The sequence below is a fragment of the Scomber scombrus genome, chromosome 20 (genome assembly GCF_963691925.1).
Source record: "Scomber scombrus chromosome 20, fScoSco1.1, whole genome shotgun sequence".
Lineage (NCBI taxonomy): Eukaryota > Metazoa > Chordata > Actinopteri > Scombriformes > Scombridae > Scomber > Scomber scombrus.
This window is the reverse complement of record NC_084989.1, coordinates 14,012,348-14,027,847: the sequence shown is the minus strand read 5'-3', so window position 1 is coordinate 14,027,847 and position 15,500 is coordinate 14,012,348. Positions and strand designations below refer to the sequence as shown.

The window sequence follows — 15,500 nt, the reverse complement described above, 5'->3', positions numbered from 1 at the left end:
GTATGTTTAATTTGGCAGAGACTAATTCTGAGGAAATCTCAGAATGTTAACAATGTGTAAGGGTTCAACTGAAATCATAATCAAAGCACGGCTGTAAGATTGCCTCTAAACTCCAAACTCATCAGCACTATACAGAAAAACATTTCAGAAAATCCACATTTTGCAAAAATCGGTGCAAATCCTGTGAGCATCCAGTGATGATTGTGGCTCCTTCATAGCAATACATGGGAGGATAACAGAATTATTGGGGTCAAGGTGACACATCGCCTGCAGTGGCCTGTGTGACCTAACTTGCTGAACTCAGGAGGGAAAAGAGGAATTTGTGCTTGTTGCATGCAAATTACACTGAAGTCTAGCAGGCAGATCAGAGATCACGTGGTTATGGGGCTCTTTAGGACAGTGGTTCTCAAAGTGGGGTCTTTGAACCCACGGGAGTCCTTGAGGGGGTTCAAGGGAGTCTCCAGCTAAAATTATTTTATTTTCACTATAATTGCATCCATGTAACACAATGACAGAATGTACGACTATTTTGGTCACTAGTTTCATACAATTACTGTAATAAAACATCTAAAAAGCAAAAATCTTATCAGATGGGGGTCTATTTTGTGTCAGTTTAGGGGTCCTTGATGAGATAAAGTTTGAGAACCATTGCTTAAGAAGCTGAGGAGCCACTAGAGATCAAACAGATGGAAATACATTCAGATTCATTTATATTTAGTAGATTCCAAGACAAAAAAGCACCCATACAATTCTGCTTTTTCTGTGGATTTGATCATCATTTTTTAGAGGTAAAACTTAAGTGTTGAAATAAAATCCAATTCTCAAAGAAACATTAATAAAATTATGTATCATTAAAAAAAAAAATCTAAAGCAATTTTTTTGAGAAAGTGAAAAGAGGAGGGATATAAAGTGGTTACATAATACGATGGATTTATATTGGTTTGGTGTTTATAAGAAAAAATGGAGGAGGAGGTTAATGGCGGGGGTCTCCTGGGGCTTTGTCTTGGGCTGAACTAAACTGCATTCACACACAATCCACAGAGAACAGAAAGACAGGGGAAATGGGAGAGGCGAGTAGAAGAAGCGGCTTGATTTCTCTCTCTTGGCGTCTGTGGAGGACGCAGGGCGCGGATCAGAGAGCGCCGGGTCTATTTTTAGCTCTCCGCGGCTGTTTAGCTTTCGACTCACGTTCAGAGTGCAGCAGCAGAGCGACGGGATGCTGCTCCAGACGGGCTTTCACTGTGGAAAATAAATGCCTGCGTGTTCAAGCCGCGGACGCTTTCTCCCTCTCCTCCCCTCACCGCACCGCACACACTGCTTTGTTAAATCTGCCGCGCGCATTTACGCACGCTCGAGCGGGGGCGCACACTAATAATCCCTCCCTATGTGAAGAAAAACAAGCACGTGTCAACCAAAGCTCCCCGTGCTGTTAACTATATGCACAGTCTATATACAGCTGCTGCCTGTAACATGTGATGCGTTCAGGGCGCTCTGCAGAACAGAGAAAGGGCGTGGCACGGATTGAACGGAGGGGGGCCTTTTAGTGGGGAAGACAGTGAGACATCTTGCCCTTTGGGGAGTGTAACAAAGAAAAAAGAAAGCCATCCATCCATGTGGGCTGTGGATAAGCAACCAAACTGCCTCTGCCAGCAACACCTTCAGTGAGAACTGAAGCCACAGCGCCTTCTGCCACTTGCCCTGATCTCCCTACTGCTCTCTGTGACACCGGACACATCCAGTGAGGAGCAGAGCTGACCCAGGGCGCCTCTTTCTTCCCACCTGGGTCTGCTTGGTCAGACATCACTAGGGGTCCGCGCCCGCTGGGCCACGCTGGCAGGCACGCAGCCGCAGCACACCAGCCACAGGGCCTTCTGGATCTCCTGGTTCCTGAAGGCGTATATGACCGGGTTGATGACGGAGTTGTAGGTGGCAGGCACCAGCGTGGCGTAGGTGTAGAGTGGAGGGTAGGTGTAGTCAGCGATGAGAGAGTAGACAGTGAATGGCATCCAGCAGGCAGCAAAGGTGCCTAGGATGATGGCCAACGTTGACACGCCCTTCCGTGTTGTGACGTAGTGGGGTGTGGCAGCCAGGAAGTGGTGCTGGAGGGCGATCTGGTGAGCGTGGCGCATCACGATCTTGCAGATCTGGACGTAGAGTTGCAGCATGAGGCCGAAGAGCAGCAGGAAGGAGACGGACAGCACGGCGATGTTGTTCTTGGTCAGTGGTCGCACCACACTGCATGTGGCCTCCTCCGCCAGGCAGTTGACCCCTGTGACCGGCAGCAGGCCCAGACACAAAGACAGGCCCCATAGCAGCACGAGCATGGTGTAGGTGAAGGCCGCTGTCCGCTCAGAGTTGTAGGTGAGGGCATAGTACAGCGACAGGTAGCGGTCAATAGTGATGGCCAGCAGGCTGAAGACGGAGGCGGAAAAGGAGGCTACCACCAGGCCCACAGTCAGCAACTGGGCCGAGTCAGAGTGAAGCAAGTAGGCACAGGTGAAGTGAAGCACCAGGCCCAGGCCGGCCAGCAGGTCAGCCAGCGCCAGGCTTCCAATCAGCAGAAACATGGGGGCTCTGAGCGCCGGGTTCTGCCAGATCACCAGCACCACCAGGGCGTTCTCGCAAGCTATCAGAGTCCCAGATGAACAAAGCACAATGTCCCAGGGGTTGACCAGCAGCGGCAGCTGGCTGGGCGGGAGGGTGTCCTCCGATGGAAACATCCCAAGGCCGGTGCTGTTGTCCATTGGGCCCCCGCCTCCACTGGCCCATGCTGTGGGGTCAGGGGTCAGCCAGCTGGGGGTGACCGCTGGCTCTTCACTCATTGTGCCCCCCGTCTGAAACGCAAATGAAAACACACTCAAACACTATAAAAAAAGTTGAACTCACCCTTTTATTAAAGCCCTCATCCTAACCCAACAGTGACAAGGAGGACTAGATTCAAATCTGAAAAACACCGTTTCTCTATTTTGTCTGTTTAGCGCTACAGTCTGAAAACAAGGGGGGCCGTTTCCCTCCAGCCACCACTCCACCTCTTTACACGCCACTGGATTTGTGTCACTTTAAAGACACCTGTGTTACACATTAAACAACATAAACATGAACACAGTCAAGGTTATATTCTCAGTATGAATGCACATTATTCAGGAGCACACACTTATGGTACCATTGTACAGATAGGAACAGAAAGCCTCCGCTGCATTAGATAACTACAGTCTGACAGTCTCTGAATCTGAAAATTTAAAAAAGTGACAGTTCACAGGTTATGTACATTCTCCTGAGCATTAAACCCAGCAGTTATTGTTAAAGCTTTTAAAGCCTGCGGGTTAAACCACACACGTGAAGAGCTCTATTTACTAATGCATGGTCAGAGGAAACACGAGAGGATCGTATAAAAAAAATAAATAAAAAAAAGCCACAGCAGGCTTTGCAGCAAATTTAAGGCCACATTTCTTATCGATAACCCTCCACCGGTGCCGGCAATAATTCACCCTGCTGACTGAGACCGAGTGCCGCTCCCGTCATGGAAGTACAGCCTCTATACCACCATACATCCATCTCTCATTAGTGGACATAAGGTGCTGCTTTACCCCTCTGCACCTCGCATTAGAGAGGAACACACTGGCTGCTCCACGTCAGCAAAAGGATGCAGGCTGCATTTTTTTCTCTATGCATGTAAAGGATGCTCAATAATACCGCTGCAGCCTACCTTGACTCTGTGAGGTGAGGCTTCCCGTCTAGATGGAAGAAGTGCAGCCTCGTATGTCCATGTTAGTGATAAGGATGGTGGTGCAGCAGCGGCGGCGGACAGACACGCAGCCCGCGGATGGGGATGCTCCTCTGTCTCTGCCTGGAAGCTGGAAACGATGGAAGAAAAGAAAAGAGCGCGGAGCGGCTCTGCCCTTAACGGCGCATCGCCGTGGACTGCGGCTGTGCAGGAGGCAGCGAGCGGAGCAACGGCGGAAGAGAGGAAGAGGAGGAGGAGGAGGAGGTGTGTGTGTTTGTGTGTGGAAAGGAGGAGGAGGGGGACGATGATGAAGAAGGAGTCCCAAATGGAGCAGACTCCTGGAGCTCCGGTAAAGAGCTCAATGTCTGGTCGGCGCTGTCTCAAGGGCGCAGACAGGTGGCTCTACTTTCACGCAGAAATGAATATATGTTTTAACGTGAATAACACATCAATACGCTCACATACAGTACAAGACACTTTAGTGTTAGTTTCAATGCCTCTGGGACCCCGATTGGAGTCTCAGATGTGAGGATGCTGGATGGAGAGACTCGCTCTCCTCCTGCGACGCCTTGCTATTCTGGTCCTGTCTGTGCTATTAACAGCAACCCTGATGTGTGTCACCAACCTCCTCCCCTCTCCCTCCCTCCCTCCCTCCCTCCCTCCCTCCCCCCTGTCCTCCATCTTCTCTGCTTCATCACTCCATCCTTGCAAGCACAGCCTCCAGGACACCTCCCGCATAGGTGAGGAGCTGATCTCTGGGTTAATGTGCCTCTATCTGACCACGCAGTGAGCTATAGGCGAGCATCATGTCGGCAGTTTGTTTTCCTCCACAGCACCCGCCTTTTGGGTCTGAATGAATTACAAATAACTCCTGTTGCAGTGGAAAAGAGTTACCAGGTAGCACCGCTAAGGGGCGATGTTGAGCTCTTAAGAGTCATCAGTGCGCACCTGTGGGACACAGAAAAGAGAGCACACCCTTCTTCAATCTTACTGGCTTTATTTCTTTTTCTTTAAAACAGAAAATGATCGCTTCACAACAGGCCTTTTCAAGCAAACCCTCACATTAAACTTGCCAACACCTACAAAACGGTATCAAAAGTGCACCATAGTGTTAATACATCTTCTCAAGGTCTAACATGTTCCAATGATAATATTATCTTCTTGTAATATTTATACAAATACCATTCTGTACACTGTAGAAATACACAACCCGGTGCGCCCCCTAAGTGGGACGCTCACCCCCCACCCATCGGCGTATACAGCCGCGATCAAAAACATGATCCACTCTACAAAAATCCCAGTGCAGAATTAACAGTGTGGGGGGTGAGGACACCAGGCCAATATCACATCATATGAATTATTAAATACCCATCCACCCCACACCCAAGGCAAAACCTAAACACCACTCGTACGCCGGCCGATATCTGTACAACCCTCATTCAACGTCTTTAAAAACAATCTTGACACACAGTTTTCATTCATTATCGTCTCATTGTCCCTGCAGCAGCAGCATCCAACCAGAGTGAAGGGGATGAAAGAGGAGGAAGGGGGGGGGGGGGGGGGGGGGCAGGTGGGACATGGAGCCCAGCTGGTACATGGTATGTGGGGTGGGGTGAGGGGCTTCCACGGCTGAGCTGCAGCGCTGAGTGCGTAAAAAGCACAGGTATGAATAACAACTGTGCAGACAGGTGTAACACCAAGCGGGCTGCTGTGGTGTCTGGTCCATTGCTCCCCACACAGAGAGGGAACTGGTCTCTGTGCTGAAACGCTCGCTCTACATTTAGTCTCTGGACTGGTAAAAGAGGATGTAGCCCGACTCAGAGTTCTTGGAGATTTCAGAAGTGAGACCATAGAATTCTTCTATGGCCTGTGCGTCTATTTTCTACAAGAACAGAAAAAAAACAATGAAACGACAGGGTTAGAAAAAACGGGAACTCTGTAAAAAGATACGTAAATCCGATAAAGATGCAGAATAAACTCACTCACCTCTACAATATCATCATCGAACAGCAACCAGAAGTCGTGACTTTTCACAATGGCAATGTAGTGACCCCTGTTCGGACCACTGAAATAAAACATGTTATTAGCTCTACAGAGTAAACTTTAGTGTATGTAATCTAATAACACTCAGCTCTAACCATCACATGTGTTTTCACTTATTTCGCCTGATTAGACTTGTTGCCAGGATCGTGTATTTCGAACATGACGTTTACTTGGAACACGAGAAAGCCAGTTATTCACATCAGTATCCAGGTTTCTGAACATCTCAGCCTCTTATTTCATTATTTACAGTTTCCTTAACAGCTGAGATTGAACTCTGGCTCTCTACACGCCAGATTTAGTCACATCTAATCACTACCAATGGAAACAAGACTTTCCCTGTATTTCAGTATGATCAGTAACTTTACTATGTTTTCTGTTTAACTAACTAAAGTTGGTGACACACCTGCAAGCATGGCAGACAATGATCATTGGATCAGATGTTTACATGTTACAATATCCAATCAGAGGACTCCAGCTAGCATATCCCAGTTTCTGAAACTAGGATCTGGTGTTTAAAAGCAAAATACATAAATTCATAACCAGGATACTCATGGGTATTTAAACACAGTCATATTGTATTCTGACATCTCCTAATCCTCCTGTTAGTTTCGCTGCACCTTTATTATTTTGTGTTTGTGAGGTTTGGAGACTTCATGTAATTTCAGCACAGCTCCACTCAACATCTAATCATCAAACAAGTGCAAACACCTGTGTGGGTGTACAAGGACTGATTTCTAAACAGCGTTTTTGCTGTTTCAACGTGTCAGAACAAACATAAAACAAATAAGATAAAAAAAGGCATCACTTACCTCCACTGCAAGGTTCTCGCACTTCAATAAACACCTACAGATCATCAACTAACTCTTTCACATGTGTGAAACCAATCAGCCAACACAAAAAGTGTCTTTAACTTCAGATTAAACACCATCATACTAAGCAACCTGTTGTGACTATCTTAACTATTCCTTAAAAAAACTAAACTTGGCCAGTCACTTCTTCCTGAAAAATCTGGGTTTTAAATGAGCTAATAACGCAGTGGTTCTATTTTTAAAATGAACAAACACATTTTTAAAAAGTTGACTGACAAGTCCTAATTTTGCATGAATATTGTAAAAGTATAATATTCCAAATCCTGCTTCTGGACACATATGGTAATGTAGTCTGAGTTTACCGTCTAATGCCAAAATGATTAATCATTTATTTAATTTTAGCAAGTTTAAGCCCATAAATATGACATATTGTATGATTTAAGTAATATCATGACATTATGAGAACAGATCCCACATCATTTATAGCCTTGTAACATGACATACATTTTAAAAAAACATCTCCCTGCTCTGAAAATACCCCTGGAAATGTGGAGTTTAGGTGGGAGTTGAGCTTAAAAGGAAGGAGAGGAGACTCAGACCGATCAGCTCCAGATACATTTGACCTTTAGATTTATTTTCTTTACTAGATTATTTGTATCCCCAGTCATGGAGAGCTAAAATCTGTTCCAGCATGCGTTACGTTAAAGGCAGGGAAACACCCTGAACAAACACCGACAGACTAACTCCCACTCAGAAAAAGTACGGCCCAGCTGAATGATAGACGAGGTCTCTGCATTATGTCCTGCGAGATGTGATTTACATTCTAATGCACCTTTATTTTCGTGCCTATATGCTCGAATCCATTTTATTATTAGCACCACGATCTGTCTGCGTGTCTCCGGTTGCTGTGGAGACGGTTAAAAAGGTGTTGTGTTCTTGCTGTGCGTTCACCTACACACCTCCCACAATGCACCACCACGGCGACCAGGTCATAGAGCCTCTCGGGATTGGTGGCGTCCCCAGAGGTGTTGAAGAGGCGGAGCTCCAGAGGGAAGACGACGCGATAGGACAACTTGGTGTAGCGCTGCAGCTGCTCCATGTACTTAAAGCGCTTCAGGTGCAGAGCCAGGATCATTGGCAGCTTCTTTACACGCATCCTACATCACAAATATCAGTGTCAGACAAGTTCAATTTCCAACCACACAAAGCACAGAAATGCATTTTTAGAAAAAAGCTAAAAATCATACAATAAGATAAGAAACTGTATACTGACCTCTTGTGTGCCTCCTGCTTGCTTCTACATTCTTCACAGTAGTATTTGTACTCACTGCACAGTGTCTCTGTGTTACTGAAACCTCTGAGGTGAGCCAAAAAGAGAAAATTAGTCAATACACAATCTGAAGCTCACATCTTTGATTTCAAGCTGCATTCTCCTTGTGCTGGTGAAGGACACAGCACAATGGGTTTGGATCTAAATAAGTTTTACATTATGGTTGATTGCAATGTCTTAAAAATGTTACTACTTTGTGTGATAGATGCTCAAAATAAGTAAAACCCTCAGTTATATTAAACAGCGACTAGTACTGCAATGCTAGTTAATATTTTGTATTATGTTAAAAAGCAGGCTTTAACATTTTGGGAGTAAATTCTTAACTGAGGCTGCAATAATTTAAGATTATTTTCTGAATGAATCATTTGGCATTTAAAACATCTGAGAATAGTTTTTTTTTTTTTTTTTTTAAATGGGTATTTAAGATATTCAGTTCATAATGATGCAAGACAGAAAATGCTCACATTTGAGGAGCTGAAACCATCAAATGTTTATTATTTTTGCTTTAAAAGTAATGACTGAAGATTTAACCACCTATCAAAATATTTGCCAATTAATTATCTGTCAATCAACTTCTACTCCTGCTTCCTCGTTGCCTGATGCAGCGCTGTTGCTTCACCTGAGGCAGTGTGTGATGGAGGTATTCTGTTCTACATCCACAGAAAGGTCAAGAAAGTCCTCATCTTTGCTGCTTATCTGCAAAATAAAAATAAACACACATCAAAATGAGCTAAAAACAATCCCAAATACTAGACAGGTTTGATGTCTCAATACTCCACCATGAGAGTTGTTGACATTTGGTGATAAAAATCCTACTGTATGCGATTTTATTCTGTTTACTGAAAACACTGTTTGCTCACACACTGACAGAACTTGCCACAAACAGCTTTAGCTGCTCTAACTGTGCATTAAGACACTTCATCTTTGTAAATGCAGTAATCCCTGAAATCAGCAGCAGGACCATCTGGCTTGAGTGAAAATTAGTTTAAACAGGAAGCGCTTGCCGTAAGCCACTTAAACGCCTCCGTGTACGCAGACAGCAGCAGGCCATCTTACCGTTTCACAGGTGAGGCAGCGTGTCTCATTGGTCAGAGTGCCTTGGAAGATCTCGTGGACCCAGGTGGGAGCGGGCGTGGCATTGCTGTTGTTGTTCTGGGAGTCCAACGTGCCGTTGGCAAGGCGGCCGTTGGTCTTGTCCTGCTTCCTCTCCTCCTGAAGCAGGTCTGCAATGGTGTTCAGCAGGTAGTTCAGGAACTCATGGGCATCCTGCTGCATGTAGTTATCAAACAGTTCTGAGGAGAAAAAGCAAAGAAAGAGAGAGTTTATTGTCACAATTGACCTATTCTTCAGGTTTCACAGGTATTTCAGTGTCTTCTGGGTGCTCTGCTGTTTACACTCTGCAGGAGTCATTGGACAAAGAGAACTAGAGGATGAAAACATTTTTAGCAACTGTAAAAGTGATAACTTGACACTTTACAAAAAATACTAATCTCCCTAAAAACATCACTTTGCCTTTCTCGTCTCACCATTCTCCTTGCGTAGCCGCGTGATGAACTTCTTGGGCGGTATGACGCCCACTTTCCTCTTCTGGTTGGCAATACTGTGGAACAGGTCAGCCAGGCAGGTGAGCAGGTTCTCCTTCCGTCGAGGCTGACTGCGGTACGCCAAGATCTTCTCCCGGAACGGCCGGCAGAAGTAGAGAGCCTGCAGCACCGAGTTGCAGTAACAGGTGTTCCCAAACTAAGAATGAGCACCAAATATGAGCTTACAATAGAATCCAAGAGCACGTAGGAGTCAGATGGATTGTAAAGCAAACACAGAATAATATTTTGCTTACATTGACCAGGCCGAAGTAGTGCTCATTGACTGGAAACTGCTCAGATCCAATCTCTTTCTCCAGAGCAGAGGCATTGGCGCCCTGTGAATGCCAAAACATTTTAGTATTATCATGACACAACAGATAGATTCAGGCATTGATAAAGAAAGAGTCATGACTAAACAAACCTGATAACACCTATTCCTAAATCAGGCAGTAGTTTGGTATTTTCAAGGTCATTTGTTGCTGGGATAAAACAGAAAACTAATTTTAAACCCCTACCACCCTCTCCCAACCATTTTAAGCCCGTAGTGCTAAAAGCATGCATCATTTTAAAAATGACAGTGAAGTTGCGTAGTCCGTGGCTGGCACTCACACTTCTCCAAAGACGCTTTCACATGTAGAACAACTCGGCTGAGATGTCAAAAATATGTCAGAACAGAAAGTATTCAAGCGCAGAGGTTTTTTTTTATTGTTAAGTTAACACTCTGGGTTTGTTCGAGGCGTGCACATCCTGTTAAGCGTGATTTAGTGAGACGGGTTAATGTGAAACTGCTCGATTATGCAGACAGCAACAAACTGTATAGACACGGCGCCGGAGTGAAGCTAATGTTAAACCATGTCGTCATCGCCTGCGTTCAATAATATCTGATAGCTTGTCAAAGGCCAACACGACATTTGTTTAATGCGCACGGTTTCTCCACAAATACCGCAGATGAGTCTTCTATCGGTGTAAAGTCATCCATTATCCAGCTGTGTGCCAGTTGTTATGAAAGATCTGACACTGGTTTAGCTTCAGTTACCTTGACGTTAGCCAGCTAGCCGTGAATCCCGAGTTGCAGCAGGTGCGCCGACACTGCGCTCAAATAAGCCGTATTAGATATATTATATAACACATTAGCCGAATAAGTCGTCAAGGTGCGAGTTTAAACAAGCAGTGGGCCCACAGGAGTGTATGTTTGGAGAGCTGAGCCGAGAAGACGTTTGGGTGGCTGATCGGAAAACTGCTTGGCTAGCAGAGACGGGATTGATAGTGCCTTTTACTTATGATTCAGCGGGTTTAAGAGCCGATAACAGCGCGGCCGCGGTTCCCCTCTCAGCCCGCAGCCCGTATAACGCCAGTATGAGCCGCCGTGCCACTCACCATGGTACAAAAAGAGGCTAATTTGGAGACTGTCATTAGGATTTCCATCCGGATCGCGCCATCTTCCACCAGGCAGCCGCGCGCTGACAGGACTGCTGCTTTCCCCGCGTGAGCACTCTGCTGAGCTCGCGACGGAAGGTCCAACTGCCGAAGAACACGAGAGCGCGAGAGCGTTCACTGCACGTTACTTCCGGTTTCGCTTCAACACGACTAATGATCGATAAAGTGCATCGATTCGTTTCTGATTAAGAGAGGCAAATGTTCACATAATCACATAATCAAATAATGAGAACCTATCTCTAAATAATGACTTAGTATCTCATAATATTGAGAAACTAACTCAAAATAATGACTTAATATCTCCAAATAATGAGAAACTAACTCAAAATAATGAGAAACTATCTCAAAATAATGACTTAGTATCTCAAAATAATGAGAAACTTTCTCTAAATAATGAAACACTATCTCAAAATAATGCCTTAGTATCTCAAATTATGAGAAACTTTCTCAAAATAATGACTAAGTATCTAAAAAATAATGAGGAAGTATCTCAAAAATAATGAGAAACTTTCTCAAAATAATGAGAAACTATCTCAAAATAATGACTAAGTATCTCAAAATAATGAGAAACCTTCTCAAAATAATGAGGAAGTATCTCAAAAATAATGAGAAACTTTCTCAAAATAATGAGAAACTATCTCAAAATAATGAGAAACTTTCTCAAAATAATGACTTAGTATCTCAAAATAATGAGAAACGTTCTCAAAATATGAGAAACGTTCTCAAAGTATTGACAAAGTATCTCAAAATAATGAGAAACCTTCTTAAAATGATGAGAAACCTTCTCAAAATAATGACTTAGTATCTCAAAATAATGATAAACATTCTCAAAATAATGAGAAACTATCCCAAAATAATGACTTAGTATCTCAAAATAATGAGAAACTATCTCAAAATAATGGAAATTATTTCAAAATAATGATTTAGTATCTCAAGATAATGACTATGTAACTCAAAATAATGAGATATTAGTAAGTCATAGTATAAGTCATTATTTTGAGATACTGAATCAATATTTTGAGTGTTTTTCATTATTATGAGCTAGTATCTCACTATAATGACTTACAGTTTTTTCATCACATTGACGGAAATGGGTTTCCATACTTTTCTTATTGCTCTGAGATATGCCCATTGGTGGAAGTCACACCAATACAGGGTTTGGTTGATAAGCTGGTTGTCATCAAAGAAATCAAAGGTTTGCTCAAATTTCGCGCATGCGTATCATCACGTTGGCTGTGAGTTACGTATTGCACCAAAGTACAAATAAGGAAAAAAAACTCTTCCTGGTATTAAAACTGTGAAAAAACGTTACAAGAATTTATACCTGATATTAAATGAGCCGCTGCTTTAATATATTTGTTCACTTCTTTGTCCCGTAGTCTCATAAACAGTCCACATACAGTATATGCAAAAATCACAGAAACGTTATCGGTCAGATCTGATCTAAAATCAGTTAGTGTACAGGGCGTTCAGTTCGGTTTAACGACAACGAGGTAAAAGAGCTGACTCTGGATCTGCCCTTATCGTCACCGTGTTCTTTTCTATTCAGGCAGTATCGCAGCCAGCCTCTGTTGTATTTCACTAGGCGGAGTTTGGGAGCCATCGCTCTCTCTTTCCGCCGTACCCGCCATCTTGTAGAGACCGGGGGTAAGATGTTCTCCGTCAAAATCATATTTTTCTACTTTATTCTGCTTTCATTCGTATATAATTTTACCCACATATACACCGAAGCTCATCCCTTACAACTATCAGTGGGTTATTATCGCATGAAGTCACGTATCTCAGTGATATTGTCGGTGTAATGTGAGCAGGAGCAGCAGCGTGGCTCTCCATGCGGGCCTGACTGGCAACAACCTGACTTTCCTCTTAAACACGTTGTAATACAAGTTAACGCTGTATGTATTTACTAATAGTTAGGTTTCTCAACAAGTCTGCGTTAAATAACTTGACTCTTAGTCGGTTTTGGTTGGTATTTTTTTGTTAACGTGCTATGTTTCCGTACAGGTTTAATGAGTCGTGTTACATTAAATCCCCAATGCATGACTTACACCGCGGAGAGAAAAGTCATGACAGTTTGTCTCCATGCACTTAATCAATTGTTAAAAACACAGTGAGCTACTCTTTATCCGCATGTAAGGAGAGTTGTTTGCAATCATCGCGTTTTTGTTCAAAGAATATCGATTAAAGTATCAGTAAAATGTCCAAATCTAGAGCTACATCATTCGTGCTGACCTGTAAATGAGATCCACAAGTATCACCGTCCGGTAGCGACTTTCTATGCTTTAAACATTTAACCATTTACACTAAAATAAACTTAATAGGCACTCCATTTTTGTGCACAACCCTGAAAATATACTCAAAGTATGGCAACTAAATAACAATAACTTTGCTCATTTAAAACACAAATCTTTAAATTTTATAACCAAACCAGAAATACTATAAGTGATCTTTGAAAATGATGCCACTAACAGGGATAAGCTGTGTCATCACTAACTTTGCATGTTTTCTCTCAGTAATCAGGCATCATGACGAACACCAGAGGCAAGAGGAGGGGGACGAGGTACATGTTCAGCAGGCCCTTCCGCAAGCATGGTGAGTGCAATTTTTAAAATGTATCTTTTTAAGTATCAGTCCACAGTTTAAGCTTTTTTATGTTGTGAGGTAAATTTGAGTGTAAACTGCCCACACTAAGTGTCAAATCTGCATTGAGCTAATTGGCTGCATTTACTTCACAGGCCCAATTCCCCTGTCCACATACATGCGTATCTACAAGAAGGGAGATATTGTTGACATCAAGGTAAGACATTTACATTTTATCATTTGGCAAATGTTTTTATCCTGATTTACAAGCAAGACAATCAAGTGTTAGTGGAAGGTGCAAATCATCTGTGGTACAAACCGTTTCGTAGCCTATGAAGTACATCTTAATCAGAAAGTGCCAGGTAGGTTTTTAATTAAAGATATAAAGTAAGAAAAAACTGGAAGTAGACAAGCGTGCAAGAAAGACCATAAGGAAAAAGTGCAACAATCAAAGTACTAAAGGTTAAGGGTCTCTAGCGTTGGAAGTGTGCAAGGAGAGCTGAGTTTTGAGGTGAAAAAGATGCATCAGATATATTGACAAATGTTTGTTTAGGTGATCAAGTTAAATTTTAGTTGGAATTTGGGCGAATTAAAATGTTTCTGTGCTGTGGTGACAAGGGTATAATGATTGTTTATTTTATTGTTGCTGTGTATTATCGTTCTTACATTACTGTATGTGATGTCTTTCAGGGCACAGGTACCGTTCAGAAAGGTATGCCTCATAAGTGCTACCATGGCAAGACAGGACGTGTCTACAATGTAACCCAACATGCTGTCGGCATCATTGTCAACAAGCAGGTCAAGTAAGTAGGAAGTGATATTTATTTTGTGTACACTTAATCCAAGATGACGGATGGTAACCCCATCATCACTTTGCCACAAGGATCATTTATGTCCTCTGTGGTCATTCAAGTGGGGAAAAGTATTTCATCCTTAAGCATCCCAGCCAAGCTACTGTTTGACCTGGGGTTGTATTGAGGAGACAGCAAAGAGCTGCAGATATTTCAGCAGTATTGAATTAAAGTATTCCTCAAATGATTTGATTCATGCGTTGGATGTAAATGCATTCATGATTTCTCTCACAGGGGTAAGATCCTGGCCAAGAGGATCAACGTGCGCATTGAGCATGTTAAGCACTCAAAGAGCAGGGACAGCTTCCTGCAGCGCGTCAAAGAGAACGAGGCCAGGAAGATGGAGGCCAAGCAGAAGGGCAGCTGGGTGGAACTGAAGCGTCAGGTATGAACACAACAAACATTGCACTTTTTTTTTATCGTTGCCAACTTTTAGTGATTTTGCTGAGGACAAAATAAAAGGAACACCTTCAAGATATCCGTGTGAAGAAATACAATTTACCATAAATAAAACATTCACTTACACTGAAAACTTGGTGATATTACTTAGCTACCATTTTATTATAAATCAAAACAAAACCAATCAAAATCTTCATTAAAAAAATGTGAATGTCTGCAATTTTTACGACATGGAAATCCTGATAACATTGTTAGGAGAACATTGTGAATGAATTGGTCTCCATAGTGTGTACATTTTAAGCCAACAAAAAACTATTATAACTATGTGTTCGGTTTACTTTATTTGTAAACATAGTTAGATTTTTTTCACTTGTAAATTGACCTAAAATTACGTCTTTCTCCACAGCCCGCTCCACCTAGAGATGCTCACTTTGTCAGCACCAAGAAAAACCAGCCACAGCTGCTGGAGCCCATCCCCTATGAGTTCATGGCATAAAGTGCTCAACAAAATAAAAATATTTGTACACACGCTCGTTGTCATGTTGTCTGTTGAAATGTCGTAATGGTAAAGTGCTGTGATGTACCGTGTTGTCGCTCAATGATGATTGACCTCCTTTGAATGATCAATGAAATAAAACGCACTTATTTCACCGGCGATCTGAGAGCGACTGGTACATGTCACAAGCATTCCACATCTGCACCAACACCTGTCATGTTAGAGGCTCGTCCCATTTTCAACATCAG

At 43.0% G+C, this 15,500-nt stretch overlaps 3 protein-coding genes across 3 annotated transcripts; 1 reads left to right on the top strand and 2 right to left on the bottom strand.

Annotated features, from left to right (window-relative positions):
- Nucleotides 1–1,793: 1,793 nt before the first annotated feature.
- Nucleotides 1,794–2,825, bottom strand: gpr12 (G protein-coupled receptor 12). Its single transcript, XM_062441211.1, has one exon. The coding sequence runs from the start codon at nt 2,820–2,822 to the stop codon at nt 1,794–1,796; it is 1,029 nt and encodes a 342-aa protein (XP_062297195.1). The 5' UTR covers nt 2,823–2,825.
- A 1,885-nt stretch (nt 2,826–4,710) lies between these two features.
- usp12a (ubiquitin specific peptidase 12a) lies at nt 4,711–10,986 on the bottom strand. The gene is made up of 9 exons (XM_062441210.1): nt 10,867–10,986; nt 9,744–9,824; nt 9,433–9,646; nt 8,963–9,198; nt 8,526–8,602; nt 7,850–7,933; nt 7,536–7,733; nt 5,711–5,789; nt 4,711–5,606 (listed from the first exon to the last, which is right to left on the bottom strand). Exons 1-9 carry the CDS (start codon nt 10,912–10,914, stop codon nt 5,505–5,507), a joined length of 1,119 nt encoding a protein of 372 aa, XP_062297194.1. The 5' UTR covers nt 10,915–10,986; the 3' UTR covers nt 4,711–5,504.
- A 1,533-nt stretch (nt 10,987–12,519) lies between these two features.
- Nucleotides 12,520–15,285, top strand: rpl21 (ribosomal protein L21). The gene is made up of 6 exons (XM_062441209.1): nt 12,520–12,573; nt 13,440–13,518; nt 13,662–13,723; nt 14,197–14,309; nt 14,592–14,742; nt 15,163–15,285. Exons 2-6 carry the CDS (start codon nt 13,452–13,454, stop codon nt 15,250–15,252), a joined length of 483 nt encoding a protein of 160 aa, XP_062297193.1. The 5' UTR covers nt 12,520–12,573; nt 13,440–13,451; the 3' UTR covers nt 15,253–15,285.
- Nucleotides 15,286–15,500: the final 215 nt, after the last annotated feature.

Coding starts and splice junctions, on each gene's coding strand:
- rpl21 (XM_062441209.1), top strand. CDS start 13,452: ATGACGAACACCAGAGGCAAGAGGAGGGGGACGAGGTACATGTTCAGC. Junction 13,519..13,661: donor CAGGCCCTTCCGCAAGCATG/GTGAGTGCAATT, acceptor TTTACTTCACAG/GCCCAATTCCCCTGTCCACA. Junction 13,724..14,196: donor GAGATATTGTTGACATCAAG/GTAAGACATTTA, acceptor GATGTCTTTCAG/GGCACAGGTACCGTTCAGAA.
- gpr12 (XM_062441211.1), bottom strand. CDS start 2,822: ATGAGTGAAGAGCCAGCGGTCACCCCCAGCTGGCTGACCCCTGACCCC.
- usp12a (XM_062441210.1), bottom strand. CDS start 10,914: ATGGAAATCCTAATGACAGTCTCCAAATTAGCCTCTTTTTGTACCATG. Junction 9,825..10,866: donor TAGCCTCTTTTTGTACCATG/GTGAGTGGCACG, acceptor TGGCATTCACAG/GGCGCCAATGCCTCTGCTCT. Junction 9,647..9,743: donor ACTACTTCGGCCTGGTCAAT/GTAAGCAAAATA, acceptor GCTCATTCTTAG/TTTGGGAACACCTGTTACTG.